Source organism: Rissa tridactyla, chromosome 9 (genome assembly GCF_028500815.1).
Source record: "Rissa tridactyla isolate bRisTri1 chromosome 9, bRisTri1.patW.cur.20221130, whole genome shotgun sequence".
Classification (NCBI taxonomy): domain Eukaryota; kingdom Metazoa; phylum Chordata; class Aves; order Charadriiformes; family Laridae; genus Rissa; species Rissa tridactyla.
This window is the reverse complement of record NC_071474.1, coordinates 833,248-856,371: the sequence shown is the minus strand read 5'-3', so window position 1 is coordinate 856,371 and position 23,124 is coordinate 833,248. Positions and strand designations below refer to the sequence as shown.

The window sequence follows — 23,124 nt, the reverse complement described above, 5'->3', positions numbered from 1 at the left end:
CAGCGCTTTGGAGCAGAGAAAACCCAGAAACGGGTTCTATTGTCAAACGTCACGGCTCGCCGCGGCTGCGGGGCCGGGGGCTGCAGGGCTGGGCGTAACCCGCGGCGGGAGGGACATGGTACCTTGTCTCACAAAAGTCTGGCTGGTGTCCAGCAGGATTTCACACCCTTCGATTATCATCCTCTCTATCGCCAGGTTTTTCCGAATATTCTCGGTCTCACTCACTTCATCGTGCATTATCCTGGAGGAGGGAGAAGAGGGAAACTGGAGCTCGTCTGAGATTTGCACTTCTCCCAGCAGATGCCCCTGGCCACGCGGGAGGAGCTGCAGGAGGTGAGACGCGAGCGGAAGGAATGCCAAGAGAACTACAGCCATCCCCAGGATCTGTACAGACCCGGGCGCTCAGGAGGTAACCGACACATCAGCGTGCACCACACCTCCAGATTTCTAAATTATTGAAATATGTGTCCTCCTTGCTCAGAAATCACAAAATTCAGACTTAGGGCAGACAGAACGCCCCCCATCGCCAGCCCCCTCCAACGTCCCCGCTCCTTGAAGAGCAGGACAAACAATGAAAACTCTTTTTATGGGTGGCCTCGGGACCAAGGAGCGCTGATGGGTTTGACACCATCGCAAAATGCTGTCACGGGACACACAGAACACTTCGGTCTGTGGAAGGAGAGGGTCAGAAATAGGGAATCGCGGCTGATTCCCGGCTGCTCATTGCGGAGACCTCGGAGGCACTTGGCCCCTTCCCATGGGGCCGCCCCACCAGCACCAGCCGTCCCAGAGAGAGGAGGATGGAGCCAGACCTTCAGAGCTGTCCCAGCCCTCCAAAACTCGGATTTCATCATTAAGGAGCCCTGGAAAACGCAGCCCCTGGCCAGAAGCAGCCGGGCTCCCCTCCCGCCGGGGGGGATTGGCACAGGAGGGCAGGAGATGGCACTGGGACGTTTCAGCCTTCGAAAGGCAGAGGACGAGGGCAGTGGGAGGGGGGTCCCGGCTAAAGCAGCTTTGCCCACTGCCTGCGCCCGAGCAGTTGCGGGGGGGTGTATGGGCAGCCAGGGGCACCCGGACGAGCTCCCCCCCATGGCACCCACAGCACGAGCCGGCAGATCCCCCTGTGCCGGCGGCTCGGGGGGGCTTCATCCTTGTCAGGGATGGCCAACGGCGAACCGAGGACTGAGCTTCTCCTGCGTCCCACCCCAGCAGGACAGCACAGCCCCTCCGGCACCACCTCCACCGGCTTCACCCCGGCCAGCCCGGTCCCGTCCGCGCTGCGCCCTCTCCGCTCCCTGTGGGTCGGGGTCTGCCCGCCCCAGCCCCGCTCCCTGCCCGCCCGAAGCGCAGCACACCGACACCACGCCGGCAGCCCGGCCAAGAGCCCCTCCACCAGCCCCCACCGCCCGGGTGCCAGCGCTGCCCCCGGTCCCGCAGCCCCGGCCACCGGGACGGGCAGGGGTGGGTCTGACCTGGAGAGCTCTTCCAGCTTGGATTTGGCGTAATCCAGGCTGTTCCTTTCCACGTGCTCGTGGGGAGTGTGAGCCAGCAGCTCGTGCAGCGTCAGGATGTACCTGGGGATCTGCGGCACAACAGACCGGAGCGGGGCATCAGCCGCGGGGCAGCGCGGGGCGGGGGGGGCGGGCGGGATGGAGGGGGCACAGAGGCTGTGGTGCCCACCCTGCGCTGCTCCCGGGGACACCGTGGCTGGGGACACCGCGCCTCAGACCCTCTGATCTGGGAGGTTATGAAAGCTTCGAAGCTCTTCGTGCTAAAACTTAATGAAGAGGGGGAACAGCGTGGGGTTTTCCCAGGGCTCTGCCGTGGCCCGTCCCTGTCCCAGCAGCACAGGGTAACCGGGAAGCCGGCAGCTTCACACAGAGAGTCCTCACCGACGAGCCCAGCAATGGCCTAAGCAGGTCCCAGGAGCAGCGTGGGACCATGTGGGGCCCAGCCCCAGCCCATCGTCACCCAGGCTTTGCCTCCCCACCACCCGATGCCTCCTGCGGGGCTGGGGTTTGCCCAGCACACCCCTCGCTGCCAGCACTGTGGTGGCATCTCCGGGGCCGATCCCGGTGCCAGCGGTCACCTGGAACATGGGGTAGGTCAGGAAGGTCTCCAGGGTCCTCTCCTCACAGTCGGGCTTGGCCTCGTAGTGCTTCAGCAGCTTGTCGAAGTCCCGGTTCTGCTTGCAGTGCGCCAGGATCTGCAGGCTGTACTGGTGGTTCCTCACGAACTCCTGGTAGATGTTCAGCATGGGCAGCAGGATGTCGAACAAGTCGGCTGCGAGCAGAGAGGTGGCGGGGAGGTGGGCGTGCTGGTCCAGCCCCCCGGCTCCCGACCCTCCTCACCCCCGCATCCCACTGGGGCACCCCCAGGGCTCCTGCTCTCGTGCAAGCCCCAGGGCTGCCCGGTGGGGGTTCTAAAGCCACCCCGTGGTGCCAGCTGAGGGTCTCGTCAGGCACAGCGATGCCCTTCAGCACCGTCTCTCCAGTGCGCGGCCCGGGCCACCCGTCCCACTGCCCGGCAGAACCGGGAACGCAGGAACTGGGGTTCTCCGGGGTTTTTTGCTCTGGTCCTCGCCGCCGCGACTGACATGGAGAAGCACCGCCGTGCTGTGCAATGCATTTCCCCGCAGCCCCCGGTTAGCGAAACGCTGGGGAGTTGCATTAGGAGGAAGAGGGTGGGCTGGGCTCCTGCAGCGAGCAGGAAGGAAATGCGGCGAGGAGGCAAGAGGCACTCACCCAGCACCAGCGTGGGCCAGCTGGATATCCTCGCCTTCAGGCCTTGGTAAAAGATCTGGTGCAAAAACATGATCGTTTCGCTGAAAGATACACCAAGGGGTGAAGAGACAGATGAGCAAGTGGCAAATAATGAGTAATTAGACGAAATCACCAGCCCAGAGGGGGAACCGGGGAGCCCTCGGGCTGGCTGGGGATGTGGCTGCAGGAGGTGGGGTGCAGAGAGGGTCCCCGGAGGCGCGCAGGGAACGCTGGACGAGGACGGAGGAGAGGGAGGAACTGAGCAGCCTGAAGCTCCCATCAGAAGTTGACCCTGAAACGCAGGGGAGTCCAGACCCCCCTTCCCACGGGGGAATGAGCCACCCCCTGTCCCAGCCCGGCCCCGCAGAGTGCCACTGGCCAGGGCGAAAGTGCCATCGGCTCCCCAGCACCTGCCACTTGACCTGGGACCGCAAGGGACGGGTGGCCGGCACCCCAGGGCTGGCACCCCCAGGGCTGGCACCCCCAGGGCTGGCTGGTGAGACACCTCTGGTGTCAGCACCATCCGCGGGATGGAGCCGTTGCAGCTGCCATTAAACCTGGCACGTACCGCTGACACACTTGGCACCACCGCGGCCTGGCCGGGGTCAGTGAGTGCCACCCCCCGTCCCCGCCAGCGCTCGGGCACGGCCACTCTTGGCTCACTTTGCAGCGGCTGTGACCCTGTGTCGCAGCTGCAGGAGGGGCTATGCCTTCCCCCTCCACATCACCTCCCCCGAGAGCCGCATCCTCCCCGCGACGCTCATCCATCGCTACCCACGGGCTGCTGTTGACACCAAAGGACAGCGTCCTCCCCACCGCCAGAGCCAGGACCTCATACAGATGGGCTCCCTTCAGCCCCCACGCCACCTCCTCGTGTCAGTGCCAAGCACTCAGCAAGCCACTTGCGCAGGCGTCCCATGGGGACGGTGAGCTTCCACCCGTGGCTTTGGGGGCCAGGCTGCAGGCTCCTGGGGAGACCCCAGCACCGAGCACCCCAACACCCATCCCCGGGGCAGGGCAGTGGGCCGCGGACACCAGCGCCTGCCCGCAGGCTGCCAGCTCCATCAGGGAGCTGCAGAGCTCTGCCCTCGGAGAGGGCTCCCAGGATGGCACTCACCTGTTGAGGAATATGCTGCTGACGTCGTCGTGCGTGATGGGAGGCTTCTTGGAGCTGGCCGCCATCCGCAGCGGCCGCAGAAAGTTGTTGACGAGGATGTGGAGCTGCTGGACGTACTCGGCCTCCGCCTCCAGCATGCTGAAGACGACCTGGTTCCTCTTGCGCATGCTGTCGGCGTGGGGGGACCTAATGTAGTCCTGGATGATCGTCTTCCACTTCCTCCGGCACAGCCAGCCCCGCAGGAAGCTCTGCACCTGCAGGGGAGCAGCGGCCGCGTCAGGCTCCGGGATGAGGAGCCGAGCGGGCACCCTACGGTCACCCTACGGTCACCCTACGGTCAGCACAGTGCAGCAGCCACGGCCCTGCAGTGAGGTTTCCCTGGCTCTGTGCTGGGGTGTGCACGATGTGCCCGTTACTGGTGCTCTGAATCCTCCCGGCTGGGAAATGAACAATAACTCATTTAAATACACCTTCTTATTGCAGACAATGCCCCCTTTTCCCTTTGACAGATGTGCCTGGAAGACCCGCAAGAGAAGCCAGGACCCTGTGTCACTCCTGACCTCCCCCGGCACAGCCACGCCGCCGGGCCCTTCCCCGCCAGCGGGAGCATGCGGGTACGGGGGCTCCCAGCCCGCCGGGGGCTCAGCCATACCCAGCACCCCCCGACTGCCCGGGGATCCAGGCACCACAGCTCCCCTGGAGCCAGCACCTCTCTGGGCACCCACAGACACAGAGGTGTATTAAGACACCTAGAAAAGCTTCCCAACCTTCCTCACGTGAATGAGCGCCCGCAGCACATCCCTGTCCATGCCCAGAGCTCCGTCCGTGCCCGCGGCTGCTGCCCCAAGCCCGCAGGATTCATCCCCACCTCCCCTGCACGGGGCAGCGGGTGCCTGGGGCCGGTGGAGGCTTTTCTGGGGGTCAGGTGAGAGCAGGACCCACTGCTGCCATCCCCCCGCTGCCGCCGTCCCCCGCTGCCGCCGTCCCCGCACCGCTCAGCCGCCACCACCCACCTTCTTGATTTTCTTGATGTCGCTGTCGTCGTCGCTGGGCGCGCTGGTCTGGCCGGCCTGGATGCGCTCGTGGTCCTTGAGCAGGGAGGCGATCTGCGGGCACAGCGGGGGGTGAGCGGCCGCCCCGGCACATCCCGGCACGTCCCGGCAGCCGAGGACAAACCCGCTTCCACACGGCGCCAGGGAACGGCGGGTGCCTCCAGCTGAACTACGGACAGCGGGACACCCTGCGCTGATTCCGTCTGCGTGGACACGGGTAGCAGAAGCCGAGGAAGAAACGCTGCAGAGCCGTCAGGGCACTGCCAGCCCCCCAGCACCCCCCGAACACGCCACAGAGACGGGACCTGGCAACCTTGCTGGGTCCCAATGCCAAGCGCATCCCTCTGTCCTAAGGAACCTTCATGGGCGAGCCGTTAAAAAACGAGTTGGAGAGAAAGCGGCAGAAAAATCTCAAGTCATTTGTGCCCTAAAACTTGCAGACAGGGACAAACTCCCATCCAGTCACAGCTTTCCAACACAAATTGGACGGAATCTTGTTAGCTTCGAGCATTTGAATTTTTACTGTTTCTCGCCTGTACTTTTTCTCACTCCCCTGCTTGTTGCCGTGTCCCTGCCCCCACCGCCGCCACCATTTAGGAAGCTGCAGGAAAGGGTAGGAAAACAGAAAATGAAAACTGGGAAGAATGTGATTTGAATTTTGATTTTATAGAAAATAAGAAAAATAAGAAAACAACCTTCCAAGAGTACTTTCCAAAAAGTTTTGGAGAGAAAAGGTGTTGAGATCTTTCTCAGTTGCAGACTCAGCTCCCCAGCGAGGCCGGGGCTGCCAGCAGCAGGAACTGCACTGCCCACCACGCGCCTGCGGAGTCTGGTGTCGGGGGAACGGGAAAGGGAACGGGGAAGGGAACGGGGAGAGGAGGGCAGGGGCAGGAGCTGCTTCTGACGCATGGTCACAGCCCAGGCAGACGAGACGACTAGCACAAAATCTGAAGTGTAACGGAGCTGCACGTTGTCACACCGCCAGCAGCTGATCCCCTCCGCACTGACGCGCTTGAGAGCACCGAGGCCATTCCCTGCGCCGGCTCCAGCCACGTCTCGGCCGGGACCCACGGAGCGGGTCTGCCGCTGCCACAGTTTTATTTCGGTTTCTTTTTTTTAAATGGAGTGAGCAAAATCTGCACATTAAAGTAGATGCTGATTATTTGATCTCTGCTTCAAAGCAGGTGGAAGAGCAAAAAACCCAAAATGCAACACAAGATAAAAGCCCCAAGTACGTGGGCGCAGGGGACGGGACGGGCTGCGGCGCTGCCGGACGCCTCTGGGCTCGGCCCTCCGCTAACCTCAGGGTTCACAACACACCTCCCACCCCCCGGTGAAAGCTCCTGGGGATGCTCATCGCCCCCCCGCTCACCCCCCTGCCCCTGACACCGGCCGTGCTCCCCACGGAGCGGAGCTTGCCCCGGCTCCAGGCTGGACCTGGAGAGCCCCAGGAGAACCCCCGCACTGAGTGGGTGCCACGGGCTGCGGCCGGGGCGGTTTTGGGGCTGATTTGTGTTGGAGAGCAAAAATTCAGCAGTGCCGAAACCACTCCCGGGAAAGGTTCGCCCAGTCCCCCAAGACTAAAGGCAGCCTTCAACGTGCCCCGACTCATGGGCAGGGATTGCTATTCACCTGCACTTTTTAACTCAAACCCCCAAAATTTAAGGAAAAGACCACCACAAGGACGTGCCAGCCCACTGCTGCCCTCGCTGCCTCTCCAGCTGCCTCCTCCGCAGTGATTTTGACTGATTTGGGGTGGACGTCGCAGCCCAGCCGGACCCGCTCCCGGCTGCCTCCACCCTGGGCCGCTGCCCGACCCTCCCTGCCGGACACGAGGATGGTACTGGTGGCAGCACCGGCTCTGGGGTGCCCCACGCCCACTGGCACCAGCACCCACCAGCACGCGAAACCCTGGCGGCGAGAGTACCCCCGGCCAGCTGCATCCCTGCGACGCCAGGGCCGGGCGGCACGGGGCAGCCCCACGGCTGCCAGCATCGTCCTCCCGGGCGCCTTCGAGACACCAGCTTCCCCCGGCACCGTCTGCTGAGTCACTTTTGCATTTTGTTGCTTTGTCTGCCGTAACCCGCCCCACGTCACCCTGCCCACAGCCCAGCGCCGCACCGCGCCCAACAGCAAAGGGCTGCGGGAGCTCCTGGGACAAGCTGCGGGCAATGGCTCCATGGGCGGCTCTCGCTGGAGAGACGCTCCCTTCGTAGCGAAGCGTCCCTGGCATTTATAGCACCGTGCACACGAGTTCCCTGATGCACTCGGGTTGTGCAGCTCGCAGCTGGCACAGGTCCCCTCCCGAGGCCGCAGACGCCTCTGTGCTTTCTCAGTTACTGCTCTGGCTCTGCAGCACCTGGCAGATGTCACCACCGGGCACACAGCACGCAGAGGGAGTCTGATCGAGGTGCCCAGGATGAAAATAAGGAAGGCGAAATGGTAAGACAAGGAGTCTCCATCCGTCCCCCAATACCTACTCCTGGGCCCAAGGGACGGTTCCCCAGCGTTCACTGCTGGAGCAAACCCTTCCCTGCAGCATCCCGGCACTGGGGACCACAGCGAGCCCCGCACACGCACCGCGCCAGGGCTCACGGCTCCCGCAAGAAAAACCTCCATCGAAGGCGATGCCCTCGCCCCTCTCTGCAAGAGAAGGGGCCAGCCCGATGTCGTTAAAACAAGCAGAAATACACCTGCTGTGTGCCATCCCCCCGTCCCTGCCAGCGCGGCGACACCACCCGCCCGCCCGCCCCCAGCCCGCGGGTCGCCCCGGGGAGCATCAGCGCATCTGCGGGGCGATGCCAGGCGCTTCACCTCGGCCTTCAGGCGCTCGATCTCGATCTCCCCGTCCTCGATCTGCTGGCGGAGTTGCTTGGCAACAGTCTTCTCCGTTTCCACAATCTGCAGGAGATGGAGGTACTTCTGCATCAGCGCCTCGTGCTCCGTCGCCAGGTTCCGGTAGCTGCAGGCAGACGCGGCCGTGAGCACCTCTCCTCCCCCGGCCCCGCCACCACGGCCCCCCCAGGACGTGCAACCAAAATTAGGTGTCTGCACGCTGCGGTTTGCTGGGGGGGGGTGTTTTCTCCTGCCCTCCCCCTTGCCTACGCGCTGCCCTTGCCCCTCCAGCTGGGAGTACCCAGAGGGTGAGGAACCGGGAGACGGCTCTCACAGTTTGGGATGCTGCCACTTGTAACTGACCGACTTGGATGGGACTCATGTTCCCCGTGAGGGTGCTAACAGAAGACATCGCAAATTTTAAGGAAATGGTAGGAGACAAAAAACCCCCAGCACCCAAGGCCAAACGTCTCTCACCTACCATGTCCCAAAAGTTTAACGAGAAGGAGGACACTTGTGGCACAAGCTTGTAGGAACATCTGCTCTCATTAAGGTGCCGCAGCAGATGATATTTCTCTGCTCTCCTGCATGTAACACTCATCTGCGCCCCGTCCGGCTGCCAGCCTGGCACCCCCTTCGCCGGACACGCGGTGACGCCGTGCCAGCTCCCGACCGCTCTCCCACAGCGAGTGCGTGGGCCGCAGTGGAGAAACACGGGCTTGGGAAAAACTCCTCTGACCCATTGCTACTCCAGGCAAAACCCTTCCTGATGATCTTTGAACCTGACGATGGATCGGGCGTCCCTCCGGCACCAGGCTGGGACAGGCAGTGCCAGCCTGCCGGGGCGGCCTGATGGGGATGGGATGGGGACAGGCAGGCATGGGGACAGCGGGGGCACGTCCGAATGCGGCCTCCGGCTCTGCAGGAGGGTCCCCGACATGGGGCTGGGGACCAAAGGTGCTGTGCTCGGCAGCGCCTGGCCCAACATCTCCCTGCCCGCAGCCGCCCCCGGGCACGGCTTTGCCTCCGACACCCCCGTCCCCAGGCCTGCGCGGGCGGAGCGCGGTACCTGGCGTGCGCTATGGCTGCCACCCACTCGTCGCAGTCCTTGGCATCCTCGGTCCTCAGCTCCAGGGTCTTCTGGTTCTCGTGGTTGAAATTAACGGTAAAGTAATGCTGCGGGAGCAAACACAGGGTGAGGTTACCGCTTGCTCGCTCAAGGCCATTAGAAAAGCGCTTTATGATCCCCCACAGGTCACTTCACTTAAAAAAACAGGTTTTGAAACAGCAGGAGCCCGGCGGAGCCGTGCTGCCCTCAGCGCTCGGGAAAAAGCTGCTCCTTGCCAGCGAGGCAGCGCAGCCGTGCCACGGGCGAGGACGGGGCCAGGAAACACTGTGAGGGGAAACCCCTCCAGGCAAACACCGGGATTCGGATAAACCTAAATCCACTGAGGAGCAGGAGGCTGCAGGCCTGAGCCTGCGGCCATTGCCCTGGGACAGCCCTCACCTGGGGACAGGGGCAGATGAGCAAGGGTGTTCAGCCGGGCCCAGCACCAGGCTGCCGGCACTCCTGCCTGTATCCCTGCCTGTATCCCTGCTGGCATCCCTGCCTGTATCCCTGCCTGTATCCCTGCTGGCATCCCTGCTGGCATCCCTGCTGGCATCCCTGCCTGTATCCCTGCCTGCACCCCTGCTGGCACCCCTGCCGGCACCCCTGCCGGCACCCCTGTCTGTATCCCTGCTGGCATCCCTGCCTGTATCCCTGCCTGCACCCCTGCTAGCATCCCTGTCAGCATCCCTGTCGGCATCCCTGCCTGCACCCCTGCTGGCATCCCTGTCGGCATCCCTGCCTGCACCCCTGCCTGCGCAGGCATCGAGCGCCCTCGGGCACCAAGACGAAGCCCCGCTGCTGCCAGGGACTGGACGCTGGGCAGAGCCCTGGTCCCGTGTGCTCGCACGGCTCCGATGGGCAGCGCTGGAACAGGACTCGGCGCAGGACTATATTTAGCCTCCCTTGACATTTACAGTATTTGTGCTAATTGTGCGCGGCGGCAGCCCACACCGGCTGGGGTTTGTGCTGCTCCTGTGCTTCCCCGCAGTCTCCTAGGAAACAGGTACCACGCTGCAATGCCGGATACTGCCCGGAATAACTGGGATAAAATGAAATCCACTAGAAAAAGCTCATCCTGGCATTATCTGCCCCTCTGTTAGCTTTAACGAGGGATCTGAATTAGCAGGTATCTTGGCAAAAAAAAACAACCCAAACCCAACCTGCAGCAGCTGCTTGCTCCCTGGCGTGCACCCCGGCTCCCCGGGACGGCAGGCAGCACCCGGCTGCGAGCACCGACCCCGGCGTGCCACGAAAACACTGACGGGCACCACAAGGCAGGCAGGAGCTCACACGGCAACCTGCCCCGGCGCGGGCTGCAGGCACGACGGGCAACGGGGCGCTGCAGCAGGGCAGGGCTGGCACCCACCCAGTACAGCCAGGGGGTCCAGCACCATCACCACCCCCGTGCTGAGCACCGGGGAGCTGCTCACGCCGCCTCCCCAAAACAGGGCTACATCTCCCACCCCTGCCCCTTCCAGCTCCCCCGTCCTACTCCCTCCCCGGGCATCTTCATTCTCACCCCCTTCCCATCCCTAGCCAGGCCCAGGGGCGCTCAGGAGAAGGACCTGCGGGTGGACGCAGGAGGCTTTCAGTGACACCGGGACGCAGGGGAGCCGAGGCGCAGCCGGTCGCTGCTCCCGGGTGATGTGGGTGCAGGCAGCACGGATGGACGGACAGACGGACACCCAGCTCCCCCACCCAGCACCCTGCCCACCCAGGGCTCGTGTCTCGATGGGCGACAGCCTGAGAAGCGCCCTCTGAGCTCCCTCAGCCTGTGGGGGTCCTGCGGAGGAGAAGGGGGGGCCCCGTGGAGGAGAAGGGGGGGGCCTGGGGACGCCGCGCTGCCCTTGGGGCCATGCCAGAGACCTCCTGCAGAAACGGGGGGGCAACTGGTTGTTCCTGCGACCCTGTAAAGATGCGCCTCCTTTACTTCTCTCCAGGATCCTTTAGGTGCAATAACTTTTTATTGCTGATCCTGTGGACAAGTTTTCTCCTTACAGAGCCTTCTCCGTGGTAAAACACTTCATTGTCCGTCTCCTGCCCCTTCCCCATTCCGCCGCAGCCAGGCTGGCGAGAGCTCCGGGCCGGCAGCTCGTCCCTGTCTGCGGGACACATCTGGAGCTGCAGCAGCTCCACAGCCCTTCGCTTCTCATCCCTTTTGCTTCTCCCTCCCACCCCCAAAGGCTTTTATTGGCAACAAGACATCTCTGGTAGAAAATTCACCAGGAATTTCTGGTCTCCGAAACTGTGCAGGTAGTTACGCCTCTCTGCTTTACGCTCACCTCTTACACCCGTTCCCCTGCAAACAGCACTGAAAAGAGCCTGTCAGATTGGCAAGTCTGGAAATCCTCCCCCTTCAACAGCGACTCGGGAATATCACCAGCCGTGCCAGGGCACTGCCGAGCCCCCGATCCCCAGCCCCGAGGTCCTGCCCGCAGGGACACCAGGGCTGGGAAAAGCCCTTCGCAGCCTCGGTGCCCCCACGAGCTCCCGGTGCCGTGGGGACAAACCGCCCCAACACCACGGCACACGCATTCACCGCCCCACGCTCCACCGATGCCGACAGCCGGCGCTCAGCCACGTCCCCATGAGACCAGAAACACCAGGAGGTGCCTCTGGGGCTCCCCCAAACCGGTCCCTGCCCAGCGGGAGGGGACGGGATGGCAAGCCCTGGGCTGCCCTTTCCGGGCGCTGCGGGTCCCTGGGGGATGCGGGGGACGGTGCAGGGCCCCTGTGTGCTCCCATGGGCGAGCAGGACCGGGCATCATTTTCCCTGAGGGCCCTCAGGGAAAGCTGCACCTCGCACAGCTTCAGGACTTGTCGGATTTTAACATAAGGGCAGGGAGCGGGGCAGGGACGTGGGACAGGCACCCCCCCTGCTTCTCCCCCTGCTGCGCCCACCAGGGCCGCCGAGGCACCTCCCGACACACCAGCACCAAAAGCGTTTTGTCAGACGGCTTCTGGCTCATCTGATTTAAACCCAGAAGCTCCTGAAGGTTTCGCAAATGGCAGTTTCGAGGCTGCCAGCAGCGGAGCCGGAGGATGTGGGGCCGAAGGCTTCCCGGGGGCAGCTGTGGCGGCCGCTGCGGGGCTGCGGCCCGGAGGGTTCGCTCCTGACGGCTGCTCCACGTGCAATTAAAATCCGGTTCCTGCGAGCACACGCGCCGCAGCTCCCGTGTCACTCCAGTTTATCCCCATACAATACCCAGGAAGCGCAGCGCGCTTGCAAGGAGGAAGTTGGTTTATATTTGAATAATAAAACTCCCACCACCTTTTATCTCTGCCTAAATTATGATCCTTCTCTGTTATCACAGTGACACATCAAACCCGACAGCCCGGTAGCGTTTCCAGCGGCACTCACCGTGCGGGGGGGGGTGATGCTCGGCGGCAGCGGGACAGACCCACGGACAGGACTGGCCGCCCACCGGCACCGGGCAGGGAGCAGCAGGACCAGCCCCTGCCTCCGGCACCCCGGGAGCAGTTAGTGCTGCTGGGCCACCCCTGCCCACTGCGGAGCACAATCACCCACAGCTTCCATCTGCTGCTTCCCACCCTCGCCTTTGCTCGTTTGAAGACCTCGTTAATGAGGCTGAAGACCGTGTTAACTCACAGCCATGGAGGCACTGACACCCCTCACTCAAACCACCTCTCGCTCTGCTTCCTGGCAAACTAAGCAGATGCAATTCCTAAAGTCTCTCATTACGGGGCATTTTCCAGCCTTCCCCATTTCCATGGTGCCTCCTGAGCACCTGCTGCGGGATGTATGGCCCCCCGGTGCTGCGGGATGCACGGTCCCCCGGTGCTGCGGGACACACCGCCCCCCGGACCCCAGTGCTGCGGGGGGGTTACGCCTGGAAACGCCAGGCGGACACAGCAGTTCTCCTGGAAGAGCAACACGGGAGCATTTCAGGTCACAAAGTGACACTCAGGAAGCCCACGCGGGGCCAGCCGCAGCCCTGCGACCACTGCCCAGCTCTGCCCGGACCCTGCCTGCTGAGGCGCAGGGCAGGCGCTGGGCACCAGGGGGGCAGTTACTGACGCCCCCGAGGTGCAGAGCCCCCCAGGCTGGGTGAGACACCGCCTGTGGTGCCAGGGACCCCCAGGGCCTCTCCTCTCTCCCACCTTAAGGGCTCGACAGGCTGCTCCAGCTCTTCACTGGGGGAGGACACGGCGCAGTCCCAGCAGCCGGGGCAGAACTTCGGCTCCAGCAGGGAGTTTGGCAAAGTCCCGCACCGGGACGCCGAGCACTGCGGTGAGAGGAGTCGGACGTCCGCAGCTCAGGGGGTGCAGGCAGGAGAGGGCCAGGCAATGCCCTGCTCCCCCAGGGCCCCCCGGCAGCTCAGGAGACCATGCCCAGCGCTGGCCGCTGGCTGCCCCGGCCGCGTGTGCCTGGGGCTCTGCTCAAGGGTGGCCCCGGGGGGAGGGATCTGGCTCAGAACCCACCACAGCCCCGGCCACCCTGAGCCCCCTCCCCAAACTCTGCTCCCTTTGTCGCTTTTTCTGCAAAAATCCCCGGCACCAGCTCAGCTATTTTTACTGAGAGGAGAGTACAATGGCAAAATGCTGCTCGGGAGCTATTTCTGCTTCCAGAACCTCAACAAATGACTTTGAATTAACGAAGGAGACTACCTGAGTGCTTAATGTGCAGGGACTATCTCCCCAGAAATGTCCTCCCATGTGCCTGATGTCCCTGGGCTGGCACCGTCAGCGCAGCGACGGCTCTGCCCTCCTGCCGTGCCCAGTGCCAGAGAAGCAAAACCTCCCGCCTGCGCACCCCCCGACGTGGGTCCCTGCCACCTTGGGACACGGGTCCCTCTGCACCACAGGACACGGGTCCCCAGTGACCCCAAGATGGGGGTCCCTGCACGCCCCAAGATGTGCTTTGCTCGTGTCCGTCTGACGCCCGTTCCCACACACCGTGGCTGGGGCGCTCAGGCTCCTCCATCCTCCACATCCTCGCCAAAAGCCAGAGAGATGACGAGAGAGAGCGCGTCGGCCGTTGTGCCTTGGGGGTTCCCACGCCGGGGTCTTGCCGGGACGCAGATCCCTGTGTCCCACGGCCATGAGGATGTGCCACGTGGGGTCTCCGCAGGGATGCCGGCGAGCTCCCGTGGGGCTCCACATGTGCAGGGAGCCGGGCTCCCCGCTGGGCTCAGGCCCCAGCATCCCCCCGTGTCCCGCCGCTCCCCACGCGCGGGGGCTGCAGTTCCCGGCGCCCTCCTGGCCCCTGTCAGCCCACCCTGCCCACGCAGACCCCACCAGCGCCCGGTGCCAGCTCAGGGGCCAGAGGGAGCAAGGACCCGGTGCCCCGGGACCCCCCCGGCACACACCGACACCGCAGCACCGGGGACAAAACAGCAAATTCTCCCGTTTGTCAGAGTAAAGCCAGAGAAGGGCAAAGCAGCGCCAGGGTGGCCACAAGCAATGTCCCTGCTGCTGGTCCAGCTGAGCTCCTTTCACTCTGCTTCTTGCTTTCTATTAAGTAAACAATAAATAAATTCAAATAAACTTTCAAATGACGCGTTATCTCCAAAATGGGAAACCAACGTATTCCAAATTTTTTTAAAAAATTTGGAGCGGGGCATTTGCCAGCCTGAAGAACTTGCCTGCCCGCTGGGGACGCAGTGAGCGCCGCGGTGGGCACATTTCCCGCAGACCCGCGCTGGTCACCGACGGTGCCCGGCTCCGCGGGAGGGGGCTGCGGGAGGGCGAGGGGACCGAGACAGAAACACCCCCAGCGCCGCCACCCGCGCAGGACCGGTGACCGTCACCCCTTCCTGCACAACGCGGTTTTGTGGCGCCATCACAGGGGCCCTTCCGCGGGAGGTGCCCCCCGCCGTCCCCTCTGCAGCGCCGGGACCCGCCTGCCCCCCACCCGCCCGCGGCAGGCAGGTACGCGGCCGCCTGCTCACGGAGCTGACGGTTATTGCAGCTGACATAAAGGGCAAGGGAGGAGAATTCTCCTGCTCTGGATGGATGAGTCTAAAAATCCACAGCCAGCAATGGCAGCTTTTAACTTCCCTGACCTACATAGCGCGTGCTCTGGGAAGACAGGACCCGGGACTCGGAGGAGGAGGTGGGTGCTCCGGCAGCTCATTTGCTTGCTGACAAGAAGGAAAAAATCCCAGAGGCTGCAATTTCTCTCCTCTGCCTCAGGACGGGCTGTAAGGATGCTCACGCACGGGCAGCAGAGCCGAGCATCAGCCGATTTGGGCGACCGCGAGCGGAGCAAACAGCAGGCAGGGGACCCTCTGCAGCGGGAGGCTTCGCCCCGCGTGAATCCCACCCTAAGCCTTGGGCAGAAACATCTATAAAAAAAAAATATATCGATTTTTCCCCTTTCTGGCGTGCTATCCAGCGATGCCTGCGTGGTACGTGCATCCTGAGCAGCCCCCTGCCCACGGCTTGGCAATACAGCCCTGGCATCGCTCTGTACAGGAATTAATGAAGAAACCGGCGTTACACCAAAGTCCTGACCCGGGGTATATCAGACACTCGGACCTCGGCCAGATTTTACACGTGAATATTGCCATTGCTGTAATGACTCTGCACCTTCGTATTTGCAAGAAATCTGCAAACTGTGTGTGCGCCGCTGAGAAAATGCCTCCGGGGCTGCAGAGCAGCCGGGGCCGGGCTGGGGGGAGCTTTCCTTCCCCTCTCCCCCCGCTTCTGTGACAGATTTCATTAATCTGTTGGATGAGAACGTGCGAGTAAAGGGGAAGCACTGGCATCAGGTTTAAAACACAAAAATCAGCAGCGTAATCTCCAAATTTATGAGTAGTTCAGGTTTAGGTTCACCAATTGTGATTTATGCTCAAAAAAGTCAGATTGTATTTAAATCCGCACAGGTTTCTGTGCTGCTGGTATGAAGGGTGAGTTACCGACGTGCTCAGCTCATTGCAGAAAGCCTGGGAAGAGTACCCGAGCCTCGGAAAAGTCTAGGGAGCCTTTAATTAAGAGTTTACAAAAACCCAAGAGGACAACGTAAGAGGGCAGCTGCCACGGCAAAGGCCCAAGCGAGCGAGTCAAGGTGATGGGAAGAGCCAAACAGCTTCAGCCAAGACACCTCTTAATCAGAAATGGTCCGTGCATTTAAAAAAAAAAAAAAAATCATATTGAAAAATGTCCTTTTAAACTTTTTAATACCATTTTCTTTTTCCGATTTTTTTGTTTCGCAGGTGAAAATGCTCTCGGCCCTTTTGCTTTATCAGAAACCACCAACCTCTGCTGACTCCCGGTCTTTGGCAACCAAAACATTCCAATACCTATTTCACGACTCCAGCTGGGAGTTGGGATGCACAGACCCACTTTTTTCTCAACCATCCACCATTCCGCCAGGATTCCCCCTGCTCAGAGGGGGCCGGAGCACCCTGGCAGTTGGAGCTCGAGGACCCGAGACGTCGATGCTAAACTTAACCCCGGAACCGGAAAACCTCGGGATGGTGTTTAACGCCTGCGCTGGGGCTTGGGAGAGGCGGGTACGCGACACCCCGACGTAGCCGGTCGCCGTCCCCAGCCTCGGGGCCATGCAGGGACGCGCGCTTTGCACTCGCCGTGATCTGCAAAAGGCGGCTGTCGATCACGGCGCACCTCAGCCTTCTGGAAAACCGTTAGTCAATATTATGAACCCCCACAGCCCCGACCGCCACTGCTGGAGGAGCACCGTTAACGCGCACACCCTGCTCGGCTCACGCGTCCCGCACACACCGGCGTGCCCAGCGTGGAGCAGCCTGGGCTGCGGCGACGGGCACGACCTCAGCTGCAGCCCCCACCTGCAGCCTGCCCGGCACCCCCCGGCACCCCCCAGCATCCCCCCGCTCCCGGTGCGTGTACTGACGGGGGGAACAGTTCACTCCATGACTTTGGCTCCTTTGTTCACTTGGTAAGAAGGCCCGTGTTGCCCCGAAATTGCCTTGTTTGGATTTATATGACAAATTTGGGGAATAGTTTTTCATCCTCTGACAAAGGCAGCTCCCGCGGAGGCAAGGTGTCCTGCGCTCAGCTGTAATCGCCCCACCGCCATCAGTCACACAGATCACACCACATTATCCTGTCCTTTGCATAAGCAGCATGTGAATAATCAGAACGACGGCAATCGGGCAGCAGCACGCTCAGACGGGTACCCCGAAGAAAAAACAGACTTTTCTAGAAGACGAGAAGCACGTTACCCTCCTGTGCAAAGCATGTTTTGCAGACTCGGCTGCGGCTGGATGCACGGCTAGCGCGGGGATCGCCCGCTAGCCCTGTCCCACCAACCTGCGGATTGTGCTTTGCTGCCTTTGTGCCGGGCTGCGGCGGGCGAGCGGCCGCCCCGCACCCTGCGTGGGAGCACCCGCACCCACTGCCCCGCGTCCCCAGAGCGGAGCAGAGGGTGCCCAGGCTGCGGGGACAGTGCTGTGTCCATGGACGCCCTGCTCGCCCCAGGAAGAAGCTGGTCTGCAGGCGGGACGTGTTCCCTCCTGCCACCGGGACGGGGTCTGTGCCCTGCCCCGAGCCCTTCCCTGCCCGCCTCAACTTGCAACCACGTTCCAAGCTGCTCTTGTGGCCGTTGCCGCTGCTCCCGCTCACCCAGAGCACGGCCTGGATAACCACGGCCAGCCAGGCGCTTACCAGAGGTGCCAGGAGGGGAAGCCCTCGTCTGCGGCTCCTCTGGCCACTGCTGGAAAGAGCCACGGGGTCTGGGGGGCACACGTCATTGCCATGGGGGCTGGGACAGCAGCACCCAGCAAAGGCACTCGCATCTAGTGCTGGAGGAGAAGGTCTGGGCAAATGCCTGCCTGCTCTGGAAGGGCCATCACCACCCTCTTCCTCAGAGGGACCAGCAGCGGGTGCCTGCCCCGAGCCCGCAGAGGGAGGCTGCGTTTGCCCCTGGCTCCCCCATCCAGCCCTTTCCGAGGGTACCGGGAGCCCTGCCCGGGTGAACCCCCCATGCGGGGACAGGCAGAGCTGGATCCCGTAGCTGCTTGCACCCGCGGAGCGCTGCCCGAGCTCTCCTGCCGCCAGCGACGGCTCCGTCAGCAGGGCCGAGAGAGAGGGCAGGTCCCAGTGGGGAGCTGGAGCTGCCGGGTGGCTGGGGGTGCTGCCGGGACCTCCCTCCCTGCACCCCGCGAGGGAAGGTGTCCCCAGGGTGCCCCAGCGTCCCCCAGCTCCACTTCTCTCCAGCAATTCCAGCAGCTGGGGGATGGGTGCCACCGCAAAGGGTGCCTGCAGTGACCGTGCTTCATGTCTGCTCGGCACCCGCGACTCTTTGTGCTGCTGGTGCTGAGACGTGGCTTCCTCGTGCCCTCCTCGGCTATGCAGGGAAACGAGCCGGACCGGGGCTGGACACACCTCAGGGAGGTGGAAGACAAACTCTGTCCCCGACGTGCCGGTGGGAACTGTTTCCACAAGCCTCCTCCCATCCCATGGGAAACCGCAGCCACGCACACCCGCTGACCGCTCGTCCTCAGCGCCGTGGTACAAAACACTTCCTCGAGCCTCCCCTGCCCCGCGAGAGCACCGGCAAGAAACGTTACACCCAGCCCTGGCAAACGCTTCAGAGACGGGGAAGAAAACTCTCCAGCCATAGGCTGCGCGCTCCCATGAGCAGCCCAGGCTTCGCGGGAATAAAAGCTCTCATGGCTCCAGAGAGCCTCCGAGTCTCCAGTCAAGGGTTTCACACGGTGCCACCACTTGACTCAGCATCCTCTTGGCTCTCACCTGAGACACAGAGGGCTGCTGGTTAGGAATAACTCATGGCGCCGGGGTCTGGGTCTGCAAATCTGACTCAAGGCTGGATCCACGCACCAAACCCAGCCGGGATTCCCGCTGCCCGATGTGTGATGGACCCCGCGCCAGCCCCTTCCCGGCCCGGAGCCCACAGCCTGGAGCGCAGGGATGGATCAGCTCCACGTCCCCGCGCCTGCTCAGCTCCTCGGCCGGGATCGCGCTCCGGCTGCGCCCCTCCACCCGCAGTCCCTCCCCGGGCACCCCGCGTCCTGCCCGCCCTCCCCTGTAACGCGGCACGGCCCCGGGGGTCGCGCACGGCACCGAGAGGCAGGAGACGCGCTGTGTGAGGGCACATCGCAGCATCCCCACCCGCGGGGGCGGGCGGCCCCCCAGACCCTTCCTCCCAGCCACGGCCTGACGCCCACCCAACCATTAAATATCTTCCAAAGCAAACTGGGGTGAAGAAGATTTCATTTGCGGAAAAACGTAACAAAACCAGAAAACAAAGTTTCTGGAGGCATCCAAATCCCTTCTTCGGTGTTTCAGTTTTTCAAACAACTTTGCTCCTTTATTCTCACATGCACTGTATGCTAAAAATACACTGCATTCCCAGCAAAAAAATCCCCCTGCAAAGCAAAATATGCGAACTTTAAAAAAAGAGGGGGTTTTGAAAGGCCAACCTTTTAAAATTTTTCCTTAGTGGAGAATTTGAAACCTTTCAGGCTTCACCCCAGTGAAGAAGGCATCTAAACCTGCAACTCCTCAGCTGCAGGGAATACTGTCCCCATAGCTCCAGCTGTAACTGCCCGGATAGATAAATACCCTCGGAAAACAATTAATGGTGATCACAGACAATGCTAGAAATTTCCTCAGCACTTTCCCTTTGCAGGAGGAGCCGGTGCTGCTGAACACGGCTGGTACCGGGTGAGCTGGAGGAAAGCGTTTTCCCTGGTTTGCAGGACTCGCAGCCCTTCCTTGGGAGCCCTGCCGGCTCTGCGAGCCCTTCGCTCGCTTCCCACCTCCCGCACGCGCCGTGCCGCAGATCCGCACCATAAATATTCTGCTGCCTCTCTCATCTGCTATGCCATTAATTAGTTCGCAAAGCAGCGGGCATTCAAGCGCTTGAGCACTTTCATTTAAATTTGTCCTAATGATTTATACAAAATTATGAGCCAGCCGCTAAAGCTGGGTAAATGGGTGCAGATGAGCGGCCTGGGAAATATTTGGTGTGGCAGGATCTCCCTGCACCGCGACAGCAGCCCCTCATTGACACTGAGGATAAATCTTCCAGGTACGTTTTGAACTGGGAAGGGGCTGTGACATCCCCACCCGGTGGAAAATCCCCCCTGCACAACCAGGAGGAGCCAGAACCTGGCGCGGGAGCTGGATCTAAACCTGGCTGGCAAGGCGGATTGAAGCCGAACCAGGAACGCGCAACACCATCTACGGCACTGCTACCCAAAGGGACACAGCTGACAAAGCAGGACAGCAGCGTGACCCCCCGGCAGAGGCAGACCCTCCCTCGCTGCTGTGGCCGACCGTGCAGTACGCCGGAGGCTGCTCCAGTGCCGGAGCCAGGGCTGCGAGGAGGCACGGTTGTCGCAAAAAAAAAAAAAAAAAAGGGTATTTTGATCGGAACAGGGAAATATTGCCGTGATCCCTGCCGGGAGTGAGGAGACGCGCCATGGAGCGGTGGTGCTGCACCACCTCGCTCCCGTAGCAGGGCTTTTTGGGGTGCTGAGCACGCCATGAGTAGCCAGAGGCAATTAAGGGGCTCATTTCCTTGCAGCCAGCCCCCTGCCTCAGGGGGGTCCCCGCAGGGCCTGTCCCACCGCGCTCCCCACCACCTCCCCGGAGCCTGCTCAGGCAGGCATTATGCAAGACCTGCAGAGCTGGACCCAAAACGCAGGGTGCCTCCTGCAAGCACCCAGCCTGGGCTGCCCGCGCCGGGAAAGCCACCCCCACTCCTCCTCGCCAGGGGCTTCCCGGCGCCCTCTGCAACACGGGCACCCCACCGGGTGTGCGGCCGCACTCCACGCAACGAACACGAGCAACGAGGTCCTCTCCACGTTCACGAGACCGGAGGTGATTTTGGGAGCTACGGCAGCGATGGACGGGGATTCGCATCCCCCGGGCTGGAAGCCAGCCCTTGGCAGCCCCCTTCCTGGCACCAACCCCTCCCCTGCCTGGCTGCCCCCCGAGCTCCAGCAAACGACACCAGACAAACAAGCCAGAGGTTGCCAGCGTCGCACACCACGCTGCTCGTTGCCACCCTGCCCACCTGGGGAAGGTGCAGCCAGGGGACAGAAACCCACCCCCGGGCCCGTCGAGGGCTGCCGTCCCTGCAGCCGGGTCCCCACGCACCACCGGGGACCGAGGGGGACCCGAAATCTCCCAGGGCCTCACACCAGCTTTGCCGTTTCAGTGCGGTGCCACCTGCAGACATTAGCATCTGGCGAGGAGCACTGCAGACAAGTGCCAGCCCTGCGCGTGGCATGGGGGGCCCCGGCTCCGCGGCTCCCCACCGCCCGGGGAGGGGACGCGTGGCGTTTCCAGCCGGGTCAGGGACAGGAGCACGAACCCCTCGTGCGAGGAGCGGGAACGGGGCGAAATCCGTGTGAAAACAAGGCCCCGCGACACCCTGCACCCCCCCGGCGCCGAGCACCGTGTGCCACCGCAGTGCCCACGCCGCGGGCGGGTTTGCCCCCCAGCACGCCGCCAAACCCCGGGGGGGCGCAAGGGGGGCGCACACGGGGGGGGCTGCGCCAGGCGGGCAAACACCGAGCCCGAACGGCCAAGCCACAGCGCGCACGGAGCGGCCCCACGGGACCCCCGGGCTCCGCCGTGGCCGCTGTCCCCGAAGCTGGCCCGGGCCGGGGGGGCCGCGCCGCGGACACGCGTGGGGCGCGGGGCTCCGCTGCGCAAAGCGCGGCCCGCGGCCGCCGGGGGGCGCCCCGCGCCGCAGCCCCGCCAACAATTACCGGCGGTTTAATTAGCCGCGATGGGGAGGGGGGCGCCGCGCAGAGCCCGACACCCCCACAACGGACTCACCCGCCGCCCCGGGGTGCGCTGGCAGCGCGGCCGGGGGACCGGCACCGCGGACCCGGGCGGCATCCCCCCCGCCCCCGGCACGGCCGGCCTCGCCCCCTCCCCGGTCACGCGTGGGGCAGGTGCGGGGCGCCGGGCAGGTCCGCTCCGCTCCGCCGCGGGGAAACGGGGCTGCGACCGGGGCCGGGACCCCCCGCGGGCGCAGGGGCGGCCCCGGGGCATCATCCCCCTCCGACAGCGGCCGGTGCGGGGGGAGGCGGCGGCCCCGGGCCCCCGTGGCGCCCACCTGCTTCTCCAGGGAGTCCTTGGCCGAGAGGGAGGGCTTGGGGGAGGGCGCCCGGTCGCAGACGCAGCCCTCGAGCAGGTAGAGCCCCGAGGGCCGGGAGCTGGAGTCGGTCTCGAAGTAGAAGAGCATGTTCTGCAGCAGCGCGAACCACTTGGTGTGCCATTTTGTGTTGTCGGAGCTCCGCTTGCTCAGGTAGCCCTTCCTGGCGCCGTCCTTCTTCGCCAGCAGCCCCAGGTAGGTGACGTGCCCGTCATTGAGCCGCATCCCCTTCTGCATCTTGGTGGGCACCGCCAGCTCCTCACATGGTCGCCGCCGGGCGGGCGGCGGGCGGGTCCCTGGCGAGCAGCCGCAGCCCCCGCGCCCGCATCAGCGGCGCCCGCTGCCCCCGGGGAGCCGGCGGCCGCCGCGGCGGCTCATGGCGCGGCCGAGCCCCACCGCCCTGCCCGCGCAGCGCTCGCCTCCCGCGGCGCCGGCGGCGGCGGCTCTGCCGGGGGAGCGCCGCGTCCCGGAGCCGCGTCTCCCGCAGACGGGGCGAGTCATGTGACGCCGGAGCCGGCGGCTGCACCGGGAGCCCGTCAGCGCCGGCCCGAGCCGCGCCGCGCCGCGCCGTGCGGGGCTGGCCCTGCCCCGCCGCCGGCTGCGGGGGCGGCCGCGCCGCGCTCCCCGGGGCCGCCCCCCGGGCCGCGGGATGCCGGGGCGCCCGCCCCGCCCGCCGCCAGCACGGACACCGCGCCGGGGGTCCCAGCACGGACACCGCACCGGGACCCCCGGGCAGGGACAGACCCCTGCCCGCAGCTGGAGCCTCCAGCCAAGAGGCACCCCCGGGCACATGGTACCCCCGGGCAGGGACAGACCCCTGCCCGCAGCTGGAGCCCCGAGCTGAGGGGCACACACAGGACCCCCGGGCAGGGACGGACCCTGCGCACAGCTGGAGCCTCCAGCCAAGAGGCACCCCCGGGCACACGGGACTTCCAAACACACAGGACTCCCGGGAAGGGGCAGACCCCTGCCCACAGCTGGAGCCCCAAGTTGAGAGGCACCCCCAAGAACATGGAACCCCTGGGCCGGACCCCTGCCCACAGCTGGAGCCTCCAGCCAAGAGGCACCCCCGGGCACACGGGGTCCCCAGGCCAGAACGGACCTCTACCCCGAGCCAAGAGGCACCCTCTGGCACATGGGACTTCCAAACGCACAGGACTCCCGGG

At 63.8% G+C, this 23,124-nt stretch overlaps 1 protein-coding gene across 3 annotated transcripts in view; it reads right to left on the bottom strand.

Moving 5' to 3' along the window:
• The window catches only part of RASGRF1 (Ras protein specific guanine nucleotide releasing factor 1), a 41,165-nt gene extending 18,970 nt beyond the window's left edge, over window positions 1–22,195 (bottom strand). For all 3 annotated transcript variants that reach the window (XM_054215337.1, XM_054215338.1, XM_054215339.1), the window contains exons 1-9: window positions 21,920–22,195; window positions 8,836–8,942; window positions 7,746–7,893; window positions 4,893–4,985; window positions 3,880–4,133; window positions 2,745–2,824; window positions 2,090–2,283; window positions 1,473–1,582; window positions 123–241 (exon numbers count right to left, since the gene is read on the bottom strand). In XM_054215337.1, coding sequence (XP_054071312.1) covers window positions 123–241; window positions 1,473–1,582; window positions 2,090–2,283; window positions 2,745–2,824; window positions 3,880–4,133; window positions 4,893–4,985; window positions 7,746–7,893; window positions 8,836–8,942; window positions 21,920–22,195 — 1,381 coding nt within the window. The remainder of the gene's footprint in view (window positions 1–122; window positions 242–1,472; window positions 1,583–2,089; window positions 2,284–2,744; window positions 2,825–3,879; window positions 4,134–4,892; window positions 4,986–7,745; window positions 7,894–8,835; window positions 8,943–21,919) is intronic.
• Window positions 22,196–23,124: the final 929 nt, after the last annotated feature.